Source organism: Tachyglossus aculeatus, chromosome 16 (assembly GCF_015852505.1).
Source record: "Tachyglossus aculeatus isolate mTacAcu1 chromosome 16, mTacAcu1.pri, whole genome shotgun sequence".
Lineage (NCBI taxonomy): Eukaryota > Metazoa > Chordata > Mammalia > Monotremata > Tachyglossidae > Tachyglossus > Tachyglossus aculeatus.
Genome location: NC_052081.1, coordinates 23,332,018 through 23,349,958, shown reverse-complemented (window position 1 = coordinate 23,349,958; position 17,941 = coordinate 23,332,018). Strand labels below are relative to the sequence as shown.

The 17,941-nt window shown below is 45.1% G+C and overlaps 1 protein-coding gene across 5 annotated transcripts in view; it reads right to left on the bottom strand.

Moving 5' to 3' along the window:
• The window catches only part of ATE1 (arginyltransferase 1), a 249,168-nt gene that overhangs the window by 200,688 nt on the left and 30,539 nt on the right, over positions 1-17,941 (bottom strand). For 3 of the 5 annotated variants that reach the window (XM_038757580.1, XM_038757584.1, XM_038757581.1), the window contains 3 exons: positions 13,774-14,003; positions 3,487-3,615; positions 2,474-2,602 (listed from right to left, as the gene is read on the bottom strand). In XM_038757580.1, coding sequence (XP_038613508.1) covers positions 2,474-2,602; positions 3,487-3,615; positions 13,774-14,003 — 488 coding nt within the window. The remainder of the gene's footprint in view (positions 1-2,473; positions 2,603-3,486; positions 3,616-13,773; positions 14,004-17,941) is intronic. The other 2 variants (XM_038757582.1, XM_038757583.1) reach the window with 2 other exon arrangements.

The window sequence follows — 17,941 nt, the reverse complement described above, 5'->3', positions numbered from 1 at the left end:
AGTCCTCGCCCCCCATCACAACCTCCGTACTCTAGACTTTATTCATATTAATGTCTGTCTCCCCTTTCTAGTCTGTAAACTCATTATGGCAGAGAACATGTATGCTAATTCTCTTGTACTGGATACTGTACTCTCCCAAGTGCCTGCATAATAGGGGCTCAATAAATGCTATCGATTTACTGATAGACCCACTCTACCAATCCCAGGTCATCTCATGTAGTCCCCTTCTCATCCTTATATGCACTATTACACCCGCTCAACTCCACACTCTCCAACCTCAGCTCCTCTGCCCCCTACACCCAAACTCCTCTCAGAGCCCCAGCCAACGGCCTCGATCCACGCAATAGTCTGTTTCTTCTACTCCTCTGCCCCTGCAGCCGGCAGAAATCCAGGGTCCGGCCCAACTTCTCCCTCTGCAAATTCACGCTTTCGTGCTGAGCTTGAGCATGTTGTCCTTGACAACTCTGCTATTTTTCCCTCGCTGATTCACTTGTCAACAATCACCATCAGCTTTTCCAAACCCAATCCCCCCTGGCCACCTCCCTCCCTAACCCCTGATGACCTCACCAGCTACTTCACTGGTAAAATCAAAGCCATCAGGCATGGACTGCTTCCCAAAGTCTCCCCATCCCCCCTACTATTGCTGCTTCCTCATCTTTCTGCTGCTTCCAAGCTACCTTCCAAAAGGAGCCCTTCCACCTATGACTCTGACCCTATCCCACTCAACTTTAAAATCACTTGCTCCTACTCTCCTCTTCTCTCTCACTGCCATTCTCAACTTCTCATTTTCCAATGCGTCCTGGCTTTCAATCCAGGCAAGCCTCCCCTACCTTGAATGGACTGTGTGCAGCCACGGCCCTCATTTTGCTCCTCTGGCTCTCAATCCTCTGCAGTTTGATTTTGACCCATTCACTCCACAAAGATTACTCTCTCCATGGCCATCATGCCTTCCCTCCTTATTCTGTACTTCCCAAGCCCCTCATAGAGTGCCCCGCACTAAGTAGCTGCTCAATAAATGCTTCTTCTAAGTGAGCCCTCAATGGAGGCTGCTGCTGCTACTACTACTACTACTACTGCTGCCGCTGCTACCACTATTACCCTACTACAAAACTCCCAAGTTGAAATTGGCAGCCTCTGCTTCCAATGAAACTCAGGACTTGGGCTGATGTTGGGGCTTCCCATTGAACTTGGTCTGGCCACCACCTCAAACACTTACCTCTTCCTCTGGCCCTCCCTCTGAGACTCAGCAGGAATTCAGCATTAACCAATCTGACTTAAATTAGACTGAACAAATCCATTGCACATTTCGATTTTATTAACTACACCTTGTACGGTGTCATAGAGCCACTGGGGTCTCAAGCGATCTTAATTTACAATGCTACATGTAAACACTGGCATAGTAATAATAATAATAATAATAATAATAGCATTTATTAAGCATTTACTATGTGCAAGGCACTGTTCTAAGCACTGGACTCTGAAAAGGGCATGAGAGAAATGAGATCTGAATGACATATAAGAGAATATATGATGCAGTTCTAAAATTACTCAAACACCAATTTATCATGTATTCATGATAAATACATGATACATGTATTCATGTATTCACCAATTTATCATGTATTCCCTGCCTAAGATTATGCATCTTTTCTCCTGACAAGCTGTTTAATAATGCCACCACATATACCTGTTTAAATAACACTGTGTTCTTGTGAGCATTACCTGTAAAATGATTGTCCATGCACGAAGCCAAGTGCAGAAAGCTTATAATAAAAGGCCTATGGAAAAACTTGTTTGAATAATCAGGTGGCTTCTAACTAGAGAAATCACAGACTGTTTCTTGGCAGGCAGCTATAATAAGCTTTTCTCAGCCAGCACAGGAAGAAATCTCTTTCATCACAATGAAGCAGATAGAAAATGCAAATGGGGAACCATTGGCATTCTTAAGTAGCCATTCCTTTTTGGACGTTTTTGTCAAACTACGGCAATGCTAACTGCATGCTAATGAAAACGCTACTGACAAACATGAACAGAATCGGAGGAACTCAGCCTACTTCCAAGTATTAAGTTATCTGCTGCTACGAGAGTTCTGTGGGTAGGAAAACATACTCACTCCATCTCCATTTTACGCACGGAAAACCAGGCCCGCAAAGTTAACTAGTTTTCCTGAAGTCGAACAGTGAGTCGCTTGTGGAAGTAAGACCGGCACCCAGATTTCCCTTACATTTTCCATTGGACTCTGCTGGCTTCAACCATCAATCAACAGTATTTCTTGAAGGCTTACAGATTACTAAGCACTTGAGAGAGTACAGTAAAGGCAGAAGAAAATATGGTCCCTTCCCATATGCGGCTGACAATCTAACAGAGCCATACATTTTCCATTGATGCTATCCATAACTCGTCTCACCGAAAGGAAATGAAAAAGAAAAAAGCTCAGAGATGAGGAACAGGCATGCAAATCGATGTACGGTACCTCAGTCTCCCCACATTCAGCAGCCGTGTCCTTGTGTATGGCCATTTGATACTTGGCATATAAAGATAATGATTGGTTGAAGGAGGACTTGAATTCTGGATCCTCGAAGGAGACCGGTACTAACCTCACCTTCAGAGCAAGGAAGATACAAGCATATAATATTGAAATGTCTCTGATCATATGCTTCTGAAGGCAAGGCCAGTGTAAGATCTCCTCCAATCCATTTCCAAAGCTCAGCCATTGGGCATCTCACCTAAATTGGGAGTAAGTGAGGAAGCCCTGCACCTGGTACAATTCCTGAAGAAGGAATGACATCTGTGAAAATATTCACTAAGTGCTCATCTAAGCAAGACTGGGGGAACAGCAAGGGATCTTAGCCATCCTGCTGGAAAGGGGACCAATGTGTGAAGTAGTGCTCTACAGTTGTTAATAAACATCATTATCCAATATTATTGCCATTGGCGAATTTTAACTTATTTGCCTGTTACATGACACATTGAGAAAGTTCACTTAAATTATTTATGGTGTGATTTGTAAGAGAAAAAAAAAAGCCTGAATTGACATTCTCTTTCACATGCTGAAATTGCAAATGTGCCTCCAGGCTCCTATTGTATTCATAGGCCCATGTCAAATCCACTTACAGAGAATGTATGGATTTGAACTCCGATTTTTTGATGTTTTTATCTTGAGATAACTTCAAAATTTGATGAGTGATTAAAAAGCTAAACCCTAAACCTTGAACGAAGCAAAGTTTAGAGTTCATGTGGCTCATACAATTTAAGTTACGCATTTGTGGCATCTCCAACTGGGCACTAAATTTAATTTGCACTTTCAGGATGCCCATATGCTGAGGTGTCCATTTCCCTCACTTGGCAGCTTGCCCCTTGAACTGAACATTACAAACGTGGATCACAGGTTAACGTAAATTCTCTTACCCGAATTCACACAATGATATGGAATGGAGGGGAAAATTCAGATAGATTGAGCATAAAGATTGCACTTGGTCTTCTGACCTGATTTAGAGTCGGTTTTTCAGGTGGATCCTTGTGAATAACCATCTGGTAACGTTTATAGACCTGGTAAGACTCCTGAAATGTGGCTTTGAACTGGGAACTTGGTGGGGATGATCTCACCATCCTCACCTTCAGAAGAAGTTAAAAAACATTTTTATTAATGAAACATAACATTAATTAGTTGCACCCCTAAAGAACTTAGAGAAAATAACCACAATGAGACCAAACAATTACATGCTGACCAATTAAAGTTGGTATCAACTAGCTAATTAGGATTCATCCTTAAAAATAATGGTTTATATTGACAGAATGTTTTGCTAAAGGTATTAGCTTTATTGAAATTACTTTTCAAACTGCATTCCTTATTCTAACGCTGAGACTCTCTGAATGCTTTTCCAAGGTAATTTAAGATAGTTAAGGGCATTTCTAGCATAGTTTGCTGATAATAGTGAAGCATCTACACGTTGCACACATATTCGTCCTTTTTTGAAAGTCCAATTTATTTTGTGAATTGCCTGCTCAATTTTTTAAAACTGACATTTGATGATGATGATAGCTAAGTCTGCCTATAACCCAATGCCTGCAATATAAGAGTTTAGAATGAAGCAATCACTTGAATTGTAAAAATAATTAAAACAAATTTTTAAACTTCATGCAATTAACTCTCCAGGGGCTTTTGGATGGGCTTCAAGTTTGGAATTCGGGACAGAGGAAAAAAAAAACACCTTTGACATTTTTTTTTAATTTTGAATTATTCTGCAGTACATAATCCCCAAACGGCAGTTTTGGGGGGTACTTCTAATACATTAATATATGTAATTATTTTCAATTAAAAGCTCATTTTTCATGTACTATCTACGGGTGTTGTTTTCAAACAGAATATACATTTGTACTGTGTACATTCTTGTTTCACTGAGATGAGAAATAAAACACTACTTACATGACTTTTTTATGTGTCCCTCACAGAAAACAATATTACCAGTCACAAGTGTCTTTCAAACCTTCAAGAGACACCTTTTTGGGGAACAACAACTCTACTGCATTTAATACATCAGAATGGAGTATATGTGGGATTTTTTTTCCCCTCAAATCTAACTCTTTGGTCTCAATGGGAAAAAGCCAGTCAGAATTATTTCTTGGAGGCCCACAGGAATTATATCCAAGTGCACATTAAGACATACTCTGAAGTGCTGTGGTATGTGGTTCACTTTGTTCTTTGAAGGACTTCCATCAAAGGTGCCCAGGATCTTCAAACTACTAATATATATAATCCTAGGGGCACTGAAACTGCTGTTGGATAGGTGGAAGGGAGGTTTCCCAATTAAATGCTTGATATGGGTAATAAAAGATTAAAGCAGTAAAAGAACAAGAGTATAATACAGAAAAATAATTCTCTGACCAGAATTGGCAATAAATTCAGGTAGTCCATTTCATGTGTGAATATTTTTTCTTCTGCCAAGCGAGTGAGCAGGATGAGAAAACACATGCTTCCACTCAATACTGGGTACACACTGAATGACATCGGTTTAAAAAAAAAATCATTCTGGTGCAGATATTTAAATCTAATTTTGGTACTGTAGATCCCAAAAACACGGGTGCAAATTTTAAGCAGGCTTCTCTCTCTCAAGGCCCACTACAATTTGAAAAACTACAATGTCCCTTAAGCAGTCTTTAACTGAGCATGCTTCACTAAATAATGGAAAACTGCATCAATCAGATCTTCACTCACTTTTATTAAGGTGGAAATGCCATTTTATTGAATTATGTTATTCACCAGCTGGATTTTCTCTTTAAAAACCTAACCGTTTGAAGGAGGGCGTTCCGCAGGACAAGAACGGAGCTTCTGGAGTGAAATCTAAGCATTATCTGAGAACAGAAACTTTCTTCCTTAATGACCCTTCCTCACAAATGCTTTTTCAATGCATATTACATTTATCTCTTTTCCCCTTTCAGAGAATTCAAATTTATAATGCCAAGATAATTCTGAACTCCACCTTTCTGCCTCCCTTTTGTTTAAGGGGCAACAATTTGATTCCGGAAGAGTCAGAGCGCCCTCTACTGTTAACTAGGGTCACCTTAGAAAATTTAGGACACTTCTATACCCTGACAATTCTCCTCTACAATCAATCAATCAATCGTATTTATTGAGCGCTTACTATGTGCAGAGCACTGTACTGAGCGCTTGGGAAGTACAAATTGGCAACATATAGAGACAGTCCCTACCCAACAGTGGGCTCACAGTCTAAAAGGGGGAGACAGAGAACAAAACCAAACATACAGCTATCTGAGAAATCAAGAGCCCCTGTGCACCTACTTCGAATCAATCAATCAATCGTATTTATTGAGTGCTTACTGTGAGCAGAGCACTGGACTAAGCGCTTGGGAAGTACAAGTTGGCAACATATAGAGACAGTCCCTACCCAGCAGTGGGCTCACAGTCTAGAAGGGGGAGACAGAGAACAAAACCAAACATACTAACAAAATAAATAGAATAGAATAGATATGTACAAGTAAAGGAAATCAATAAATAAATAGAGTAATAAATATGTACAAATATATATACATATATACAGGTGCTGTGGGGAAGGGAAGAAGGTAAGACGGGGGATGGAGAGGGGGACGAGGGGGAGAGGAAGGAAGGGGCTCAGTCTGGGAAGGCCTCCTGGAGGAGGTGAGTTCTCAGTAGGGCCTTGAAGGGAGGAAGAGAGCTAGCTTGGCGGATGGGCAGAGGGAGGGCATTCCAGGCCCGGGGGATGACATGGGCCGGGGGTCAATGGCGGGACAGGCGAGAGCGAGGTACGGTGAGGAGATTAGCGGCGGAGGAGTGGAGGGTGCGGGCTGGGCTGGAGAAGGAGAGAAGGGAGGTGAGGTAGGAGGGGGCGAGGTGATGGACAGCCTTGAAGCCCAGGGTGAGGAGTTTCTGCCTGATGCGCAGATTGATTGGTAGCCACTGGAGATTTTTGAGGAGGGGAGTAACATGCCCAGAGCGTTTCTGGACAAAGACAATCCGGGCAGCAGCGTGAAGTATGGATTGAAGAGGGGAGAGACACGAGGATGGGAGATCAGAGAGAAGGCTGATGCAGTAGTCCAGACGGGATAGGATGAGAGCTTGAACGAGCAGGGTAGCGGTTCGGATGGAGAGGAAAGGGCAGATTTGGCAATGTTGCGGAGCTGAGACCGGCAGGTTTTGGTGACAGCCTGGATGTGAGGGGTGAATGAGAGCGGAGTCGAGGATGACACCAAGGTTGCGGGCTTGTGAGACGGGAAGGATGGTAGTGCCGTCAACAGAGATGGGAAAGTCAGGGAGAGGGCAGGGTTTGGGAGGGAAGACAAGGAGTTCAGTCTTGGACATGTTGAGTTTGAGGTGGCGGGCAGACATCCAGATGGAGATGTGTCCTGAAGGCAGGAGGAGATGCGAGCCTGGAGGGAGGGAGCAGGGGCAGAGATGTAGATCTTGGGGAAGCAGCGTGGCTCAGTGGAAAGAGTCCGGGCTTTGGAGTCAGAGATCATGGGTTCAAATCCCGGCTCCGCCAACTGTCAGCTGTTTGACTTTGGGCAAGTCACTTAACTTCTCTGGGCCTCAGTTACCTCATCTGTAAAATGGGGATTAAGACTGTGAGCCCCCCGTGGGACAACCTGATCATCTTGTAACCTCCCCAGCGCTTAGAACAGTGCTTTGCACATAGTAAGCGCTTAATAAATGCCATCATTATTATTATCTGGGTGTCATCAGCATAGAGATGATAGCTGAAGCCGTGGGAGCGAATGAGGTCACCAAGGGAGTGAGTGTAGATCGAGAACAGAAGGGGACCAAGCACTGAACCTTGGGGAACCCCCACAGTAAGGGAGGAGGAGGAGCCTGCAAAAGAGACTGAGAAAGAACGACCAGAGAGATAAGAGGAGAACCAGGAGAGGACGGAGTCTGTGAAGCCAAGGTTGGATAGCGTGTTGAGGAGAAGGGGGTGGGCCACAGTGTCGAAGGCAGCTGAGAGGTCGAGGAGGATTAGGATAGAGTGTGAGCCGTTGGATTTGGCAAGCAGGAGGTCGTTGGTGACCTTTGAGAGGGCAGTTTCCGTGGAATGTAGGGGACGGAAGCCAGATTGGAGGGAGTCGAGAAGAGAGTTGGTGTTGAGGAATTCGAGGCAGCGCGTGCAGACAACTCTTTCAAGGAGTTTGGATAAACGAATGATAAAGCCACCGCTTTCTTAATATCAGTGCTACACCAAATACTGCAAATGGTACGAGAGTCTGGCAATTGAGTATCCGCCTGCTCCTAAAATCCAAGCCCTGAGCCTTTTCTCTCATCTTTCTCTTTCACCTTTCCAAAACACTTGTTCCACCTTCTTCTCCTCCCAAATTGCAATCTTCAACTACTCCTATCCTCCTATCCTGGACCCTTCACCTCTGCCTTCAAATTCAGTCTCCTTTATGCAGGAGTTGTGCTCTTGAAGTTCACAGTTTCGTACAGGTGCCTCGTCTGACATCTGTTTCTCCAAAGACCACACAGCATGGCCTGGTGGAAAGAGCACAGACCTGGGAGTTAGGGGACCTGGGTTCTGATTCTGGCTCTGCTCACTCTGCTTTGTGACCTTGGGCACAACACAAGTTTCCTTTGCCTCAGTTTCCTTATCTGTAAAATGGGATTAAATATCGATTTTCCCCCTCCCCTTGGACTGTGAGCCCCATGTGGGGAAGGGATTGTGTCTGACCTGACTAGTAAGCATTTCAATACCATTATTATGATGATGATCATCGTCATTATTATACACTATTCAAACAGATGCACTTTTCATAAGAGCATTCCTTAGTTTCTCAATAGAATTCTACCGAAAAGCAAAATTTGCCAAATGAGCCAGGATTTTCCCAACCTCAGGTCTGCCAGTCTCCATCCCTCTCATCTGAAAAAGCCAGCTCCTTCAGGAGGCACTCCTAGACCGATCCCAACCTTTCTGATTATGTCTTCCCTTCAGCCACCCTCAGTATTCATGCACAAGTTCCTTTACTTATTCCATTTATTTATTCACTTGATCATTTTTTTGCTTCCTTTACTGTAACCGGTCGTACCCATGCCTTTTCTCTAGTTCCTACTGTGTGCATACAACCCATGCCTCCTTTTTCGCTCTACCAGATTTCAAGCTTCTAGAGAACAGAGCCCATGTCTTCTACGCATACTGTACATTCCCATGTACCTGATACAATGCTCTTCCCACAGCATGCACTCATCAATTAACCAACAGGATGTTTTGAGCATCTATTATATGCAGAGCACTGTACTAAGCACCTGGGAAAATACAAGAGAGGTAGACGATACAATCACTCCCACAAGGAGCTTACAATCAATGGAATGAAACAGACACAAAATAACTTACAGATGGGAAAAAGGGAATGGAAAATAGGTAAGTGGAAGAGTAAGTACTTAAATAGTACAGTGGGTAAGTTGGCATGAAGAGAAGTGCTACAGGTGGTTGTGAGTGTATAGCTAGCTGAGGACCGGCAAAAAGTGCTGCAGTGCTATACGGGAGGATACGTCCTAGGAAGATGAAAAATTAATCAGGAAGGCTTCCTGGAGGAAGTGGGATATCAGGAGAGTTTTGAAGATGGGGAGGTTTTCAAGAGGGGAGTTCCAGGCAAAAGGGAGGGCATGGGCAAGCAGATGGAGGCTGTGGGGGTGAGAAATGATAATGGGGCACAGTGAGTAGGTTATCTTGAGAGAAATAAAGAGTGTGAGTTACGATGTAGTGGAGGAAGGGTATGGGTAGGTCAAAGGGAGAGACACGGAGAACTTTCAAGATAAGGATTTTCCCCTCGATGTGATGAGAAATGCATAACCATTAAAGGCTTTTGGGAAGTGAAGGAAATCGATCAATCATATTTATTGAGCACTTAATATGGGCAGAGTACTATATTAAGTGCTTGGGAGAATACAATGCAAAAGAGCCAATAGACACTATGTTTCCTGCACACAAGGAGCTCAGAATCTAGATGGGGGGTCAGACATTAAAATAAATTATGGATATGGACATAAGTGCTGTGGGGCTGAAGGTGAGGTGCATGATCGAGTGCTTAAAGGGTACAGACCCAAGTGCGAGGGTGACTCTGAAGGGAGGGGAAGGCTTAGTGGGGGAAGGCCTCTTGGAGATATAGTTTTAACATGGCTCTGAAGGTAGGGAAAGCAATGTTCTGTCAGGTATGAAGGGGGAGGAAGTTCCAGGTCAAAGGAAGGATGTGGGATAAGCGCTTAGTACAGTGCTCTGCACATAGTAAGCGCTCAATAAATACGATTGATGATGATGATGATGTGGGAGAGAAGTCAGTGGAGAGACAGATGAGATCGAGGTAGAGTGAATATGTTGGCATCGGAAGAGTGAAGTGAGAGTAGAGGGTAAGACACGAAGGAGCAAGGTGATTGAGTGCTCAAAAGGTGGATGGGCAATCACTGGAGGTTCTTGAGAAGTGGGGAAACTTGGCCTGAGGTTTTTTTTTGAAACATGATCTGGGCAGAAGAGTGAAGTATGGATCAGGGGGAGGGAAGAAATAGGGAAGTCAGTAAGGAGGCTGATGCAGTAGTCAAGGCAGGATAAGATAAGTGCTTGGATCAACGCAGAGCAGTTTGGATGGCGAGGAAAGGGCAGATTTTAGCAATGTTGTGAAGGTAAGTGTGACAGAACTTAGTGATAGGTTGAATGAGAGAGATGAATTGAGGATAATGCCAAGGTTACTGGCTTAGGAGACAGGGGGATAGTGGTGCTGTCGACAGTGATGGGAAAGTCTGAGAGAGGGCAGGGTTTGGGGTGGAAGATAATAATAATAATGATAATAATGGCATTATTAAGCGCTTACTATGTGCAAAGCACTGTTCTAAGCGCTGGGGTGGTTACAAGGTGATCAAGTTGTCCCACGGGGGGCTCACAGTCTCAATCCCCCATTTTACAGCTGAGGTAACTGAGGCACAGAGAAGTTAAGCAACTTGCCCAAAGTCACACAGCTGACAGCTGGCGGGGCCGGGATTTGAACCCATGACCTCTGACTCCAAAGCCCGCGCTGAGGAGTTCTGTCTTGGACATGTTAAGTTGGAGGTGTCGATGGGACATCCAAGTAGGAATGTGAGCACGGTGCCATTTTAGAAAGATGTTCAGGCAGCAGAGTGAAGTTTCACTCAAGGGGAGAAACTGAAAATGGGAAGACCAGGAAGGATGCTGATACAGAAGTCTAGTCAGGATATGATAAGCGTCTAGCCAAATGTGGTGGTCATTTGATAAGAAGAAAGGGGTGAATCCTCAAAATATTGTGGGGGGCAAACAAAAGTATTTAGCAACAGACAGTGTGAGAGCTGAAAGATCAAGGACAATAATAAAGTTGTGGGCTTCAGAAACAGGTGGGGGATGGTGGCTGCACCTATGATGGGAAAATTAGGTGGGGGACTGGATTTGGGAGGGAAGATTTGGTGTTCAGTTTTAGACAGATTGAGCTTAGGATGCAGGCAGGACAAGCATTTGGCAGCCAATGGAGGTTCTGGATGAGTGGAGAGACAAGGACTGAATGTTTTGTTGAAAAATGATCTGTTCGCTAGAGTGAATTGTGGACTGGAATGGGGAGGTCGGCAAGGAGGCAGATGCAAAAGTCAAGGTGGAACAGGATAAGTGCTTGCATCAGCATGGTAGCAGTTTGGATGGAGAGAAGAGGGCGGGCTTTAGTAAGGTTATGAAGTTAGAATTGACAGGATTTTGTGATAGATGTGAGGGGAGCTGAGTCATAATGTCAAGATTACGGGGTTGTGAGATAGGAAGGACAGTGGTATAGATGGGAAAGAGAGGAGAACACGGTTTGGGTGGGAAGATAAGGAGTTCAATGTGGAGATGATTAGTGTGAGGTGTCAGCAGGGCATCTAGATAGAGATGTCCTGAAGAACAATTTGAAAAATTGAACAATTTGAACCTGTTTTTCATTGGAACATTGATGTTACATTGTAAACCTAGAAGCCAAACACCCTTAGGCGGTCATCAGGTAACATGTCGGTCATGAAATATTATTTTTTGTGAACAGTGATTTAACTTCAATCAAAGAGGCTGTGGTTTAATTAAAGCTTGCACTTGTTTTCAAAAAAAAAAAATCAATCAATTTTAGACTGTGAGCCCACTGTTGCGTAGGGACTGTCTCTATATGTTGCCAACTTGTACTTCCCAAGCACTTAGTACAGTGCTTTGCACACAGTAAGCGCTCAATACAATTGATTGATTGATTGAAGGCAGGAGGAAATGTGAGATTGCAGCCAAGGAGAGAGGTAAGAGGTGTAGATTTGGGAATCCTCTGCATAGAGATGGTAGTGGAAGCCATGGGAATGATGGAGTTCTCCAAAGGAGTGGGTATAGATGGAGAATAGAAGAGGGGTTAGAGCTGAGCCTTGAGGGACCCCCCAACTATTAGAGGATGGGATTCAGAGGAGGAGCCAGCAAAAGAAACTGAGAAGGAGCAGTCAGAGCAGAGGTCCCAATGGCTCTCTACTCCATCCTAATCCTCCTTGATCTCTCAGCTGCCTTCACCACTGTCGACCACACCTTCTCCTGGAAACACTGTCCAACCTCAGCTTCATTGACAAGCTCATTGTGGGCAGGGGATGTGTCTGTTTATTAGTATACTGTAATAATAATAATAATAATAATAATAATAATAATAATAATAATGGCATTTGTTAAGCGCTTACTATGTGCAGAGCACTGTTCTAAGCGCTGGGGGTGGATACAAGGTGATCAAGTTGTCCCACATGGGGCTCACAGTCTTAATCCCCATTTTACAGATGAGGTAACTGAGGCTCAGAGAAGTTAAGTGACTTGCCCAAGGTCACACAGCGGACATGTGGCGGAGCCGGGATTCGAACCCATGACCTCTGACTCCAAAGCCCGTGCTCTTCTCCACTGAGCCACGCTGCTCCTCAAAGCCCGGGTTCTTTCCACTGTGCCACGAAGATGAACGTTGTTTCTGGATACTGTATCCCGCCAAGTGTTTATTCCAATGCTCTGCACACTGTAAACACTCAATAGATGCGAATGAATGAATGAATGAAATGTCCTGTAGGCACTATGAAATGCAAGACTGCAAATGGAAGGGGTAATGGGACAAGCAAGAGAGATGATTGCTGAAGGCATGGGAGTTGATGAGCCCTCTGGGGGAGTGAGTTTAAAGGGAAATCTATGTGGAGATGGGTGGCAGGTAAGAGAAGATGCGATACTGCAGAGGAAGTTGGAGATCAGGGTTACAAAGATACATTTTGGAGTCAACAACGTAGAGGTGGACGAGTTCTCCATAGGGAGTGAGTGTAAAGTGAGATGCGAAGGGGAGCCTAGAGGAGAGCCTTGAGGAACACAGAGAGGGATAGGTAGATGAGAATCCAGCCAAAGTGACCATGAAAGAGAGACTGGTTAGAAGAAACCAAGAGAGACTAAATCAGTCAACCAAGGTTAGATAGGGTTTCCTGGAAAAGGAAGAGACCCATAACGTCAGTGACATCCAAGAGGTCAAGGACAACTGGGACAGAGCACAGTCCATTTGATTTGGTACTGGTGACCTTGGAGACGGCAGTCTCGGTGGAGTGAAGACCAGATTGTCGAGGGGGTCCAGAAGTGAGTTTGGAGGAGTGGAAGTGGAAGCAATGGAAGTATGCGATCTCTTCTACGATTTTGGAGAGGAATAAGAGCAGGAAAATGGGGGTCAACAGCTACAGGCTGCATGGGATCCAGGGAAGATGTTCTTAGGATAGGGGAGACATGAGCATGTTTGAAAGCAGAGAAGAAACTGAGCGGTTGAAGTTGGTGGTCAGGAAGGGAGGAAGAGTGGACACAAGGTGTTTACAGAAGGTGAGAGGGGTGCAGAGGTCCAGAAAGAGGAGGCAGACTTTGAAAGCAGACGGATATCTCCTGAGAGTCAGTTGGAAAGACTCAATAAATATTAATGATGATTTTGATTTATATGCAGAGACTCTCTGAATAATACTTCCTACTGTAGGTGCACAAGGACTTTTGATCTTTAGATTCGCTTTTGGACTATTTCCACTAAGCTTAAAATATACGTGCAAGTAAAAACTATGTTTGAGAAATATAAGGAAAGGAAATCAAGAAATTCCCTGTAATCAAACTTGACTCAGTGCCAATTAATCTCTATCTACAGTTTCTTCAAATACAGAATTTTACTTTATCGAGTTAGCCTATTTTAACACAAAGCAAATTGTTTCTTTATAGCATGTCCAAAATATAAAAAATCATCATCATCACTGTTACAGTTCAAACAGAATACCTCTAACTGGTGTGCTGCATCCTCGGGTAAAGAATTGAAAATGAAATCTTCAATGGTTTTGGATTTACTTGCTTCTGCCTTTGGCAAAAGCAAAGGCTGTGGTTCATCTTGAATTTGAGAACATATAAGTTTGTCTGTCTGGTTCTGAAGAATGAGCTTTTGCTGTTTCCTTTCTTTCCGAATATCCTTGGCTTTCCGGCACGGGGGCTTACTCAAATCTGCCCCTTTGCCTAGAAAGGTAAAAAAAAAAATCGGTTACATGTATCTCGATGGTTGAAACTGTTTTAGTTGGTGGGAATAAGAGTTTTTTCCCCTCAAAAAGCTCAGTGATTAGCAACCCAGTGTAACTATTTTCATCATTTTTTTAAATCTATCTGACATTTCAGAGAAGTCTCCCGTTTCTTCTATTTGTAGAGCAGCATGAAAACAGAACAAGAGATGTAATTCAGAAGCCAGATGGTTTTCAGAGAAGGAGAAATGAAACAATTGCAGAGAAATGAAACAATTCTCAATTATCAACTCAGCAAACTTTCACTCCAGTAGAGTGTCACAAAGGAAAAGGCTGCCAAATCAATAGGATCTAATTCCCCAAACAACTGCAAATGGGGAAACAAAACTGGAAAAAACACGCAACCAGGATATGGCACATAAACATATCATTGAAAAGCAGTACTCATTCATTAGGCAGCTTCTTTTCCAATTGTTAGATAATCCCAAACATATCCTGGGAATCATGCAATAAGGCATGGAGATGGCAATACTGCTCAATGGAAAGAGTACAGGACTGGGAGCCAGAAGACTGGGGTTCTCCAGTCTCAGCTCCACCACTTGCCTGCTGTGTGACCTTGGCCAAGTCATTTAATCTTTACCTCCCTCAGTTTCCCTTCACTGTGGACGGCACTACCATCCTTCCCGTCTCACAAGCCCGCAACCTTAGTGTCATCCTTGACTCCACTCTCTCAATCACCCCACATCCAATCTGTGGCCAAACCCTGCCGGTCTCACCTTCACAACATCGCCAAGATCCATCCTTTCCTCTCCATCCAAACCGCTACCTTGTTGGTACAATCACTCATCATATCCCGACTGGATTACTACATCAACCTCCTTTCTGATCTCCCATCCACCTGTCTCGACCCACCTCCATCTATACTTCACTCTGCTGCCTGGATTATCTTTCTTCATAAACGCTCTGGGCATGTCACTCCCCTCCTCAAAAACCTCCAGCGGTTGCCTATCAACCTTCGAAAGCAAAAACTCCTCACTATTGGCTTCAAAGGTCTCTCCATCACCTTGCCCCCTCCTACCTCACCTCCCTTCTCTCCTTCTACAGCCCAGCCCGCACACACTCCGCTCCTCTGACACTAACCTCCTCACTGGGCCTCGTTCTCACCTGTCCCGCCATCAACCCCTGGCCCACGTCCTACCTCTGGCCTGGAATGGCCTCCCTCCACACATCCGCCAAGCTAGCTCTCTTCCTCCCTTCCAAGCCCTACTGAGAGCTCACCTCCTCCAGGAGGCCTTCCCAGACTGAGCCACCTCCTTCCTCTCCCCCTCCTCCCCCTCCCCATCCCCCCTGCCTTACCTCCTTCCCCTCCCCACAGCACCTGCACATATGTATATATGTTTGTACGTATTTATTACTCTATTTTATTTGTACATATTTATTCTATTTATTTTATTTTGTTAATATGTTTGGTTTTGTTCTCTGTCTCCCCCTTCTAGACTGTGAGCCCACTGTTGGGTAGGGACCGTCTCTATATGTTGCCAACTTGTACTTCCCAAGTGCTTAGTACAGTGCTTTCCACACAGTAAGCGCTCAATAAATACGACTGAATGAATGAATGAATGAATCCAAGAGACACCCATAGCCACAGCGACCAATATAAGCTACCATCAGTCTTTCCAAGATTTTGTGGAGGCCTCATTCTGCAGATGCTGTTCTCTTTCCAGTCAGGGAGGTGGAAGGCAGGACGCAGAGGGGTCTTCCCCGTGTTGCAGGGGAAAGCCAGGGAGGTAGTGTGGCTGCCCATTCAGGGAGACACTGAGAGCGTGCAGTGGCAGCTTTGATCTCCCTGCTTCGGCAAACAGAGCATGATGGAAGAAGGGACGGGGAGGGAAGGCAGGACAAGTGTTCTGGGCTGTTTTGCTCGGCCGCAACAGAGAACACACACGAGGTGAGGCTCTGGTTACAGCCTGCTTCACTCGGCCGGGTAGAGAGGGACTGAGAACGCGCAGAGAGGCAAGGTTGTTAGTTACCAGCTTCTCTACTCGGCCTGGTCATGGAGGTAGGCCTGTAGTTACCACTCACTTAGCTGCTACAAAGAGGTGCTGTGCTCGTAGAAATTCAACCAACAACGAAACAGCCAAGAGGGTGATGGAGTCTCCCATGGGAACAACTGACGAGCCTGAGTTCAGAGTCTTCAGGGCAGAGAACATCAATAAATAGTATTTATTGGGGCGCTTACTGTGTGCAGAATGCTGTACTAAGGATTTGGGAGAACATAGTACAACAGACTTGGTAGACACGTTCCTATGGGAGATAAGGAGCTTGGTCTACAGGGGGGAGGAAGGTGTTAAAATTAATTATGGATAGGGGAAATAGTAAAGATATGTACTTAAATGCTGTGGGCTGGGGTGAATAGCAAAGTGCTTAAGTACACGGCCAAGTGCATAGTTGACACCAGAGAAAGGGCAAGTAGGGGAAATGAGGGCTGTCACGGAAGGCCTCTTGGAGGGGATGTGACTTTATGAGGCTTCTGAAGGTGGGGAGAGTGGTGGACTGATGGATTTGAAGGGGGAGGGATTTCCAGGAGAGAGGAAAGTTGCGGGCAAGTGTCACTTTGTCAGCGGGCAGAACCCTGGCCTTCTGATTCCCAGAGCAGTGCTCTTTCCACTGGACCTATAGTTGAAGGTCTCCACCATGTGTCCTCATCTGACTAACCAGAGCCTCACCTCGCTGTGCATTCTCAGCCCCTCTCCACAGTGGCTGAGTGAAGCAGCCTGTAACCAGTCTCGCCTCACCTGCTTCACCTGCTACTCCCCAGCTCATGCCCTCTTTTTCTCTCCCACTGACCGTCCAGCCATAACTCACATGCGCTACTCCCGCTGCAACTCCCTCCCTTCCCAAATCCAACATGCTGTGGCTCTCTCTGGGTTCCAAACTCTTCTAGTCACACTCCCCCCACCCCGATTAATTCCCAACAACCAGACCTATTTGTATCAATCCACAACACTTGGGTGAAGGCATGAATTCAGTTATTTATTCTGATGACTATATCCCAGCGCTCAGAACATTCATTCATCCATTCAATCGTATTTATTGAGCGCTTACTGTGTGCAGAGCACTGTACTAAGTGCTTGGGAAGTACAAGTTTGCAACATATAGAGACGGTCCCTACCCAACAGTGGGCTCACAGTCTTGAAGGGGGAGACAGACAACAAAACTAAACATATAAACCAAGTAAAATAGAGTAATAAATATGTACAAACATATATACATATGTACAGGTGCTGTGGGGAGGGGGAGGAGGTAAGGCGGGGGGGATGGGGAGGGGGAGTAGGGGGAGAGGAAGGAGGGGTTCAGTCTGGGAAGGCCTCCTGTAGGAGGTGAGCTCTCAGTAGGGCTTTGAAGGGAGGAAGAGAGCTAGCTTGGCGGATGTGCGGAGGGAGGGCATTCCAGGCCAGGGGGAGGACGTGGGCCAGGGGTCGACGGATGGAGAGGCAAGAACGAGGCACAGTGAGGAGATTAGCGGCAGAGGAGCGGAGGGTGCAGGCTGGGCTGTAGAAGGAGAGAAGGGAGGTGGGGTAGGAGGGGGCAAGGTGATGGACAGCCTTGAAGCCCAGGGTGAGGAGTTTTTGCCTGGCAAGAACAGTGCTTGGCACATAGTAAGCGCTTAACAAATACCATCATGATCATATTTAGAAATATGCTTGTCTGTGTCCCCTATTAAGACCTCCTTTCGTGGGCAGGGAATGTCTCTCTTGCTTCTGCCATACTTTTCCAAGCACTTAGTGGCGCACACTGCACCCAGTGGATTCAATAAATACCATCACTACTACCAAGAGGACAGGTGGAGAAGCCACATGGAATCACAGCTGGATTAGAGCAAAGTGATTCCAGCTGCCACTTCTCCTTCACTCCCTGAATTAAATTCTCTGGCCCAAG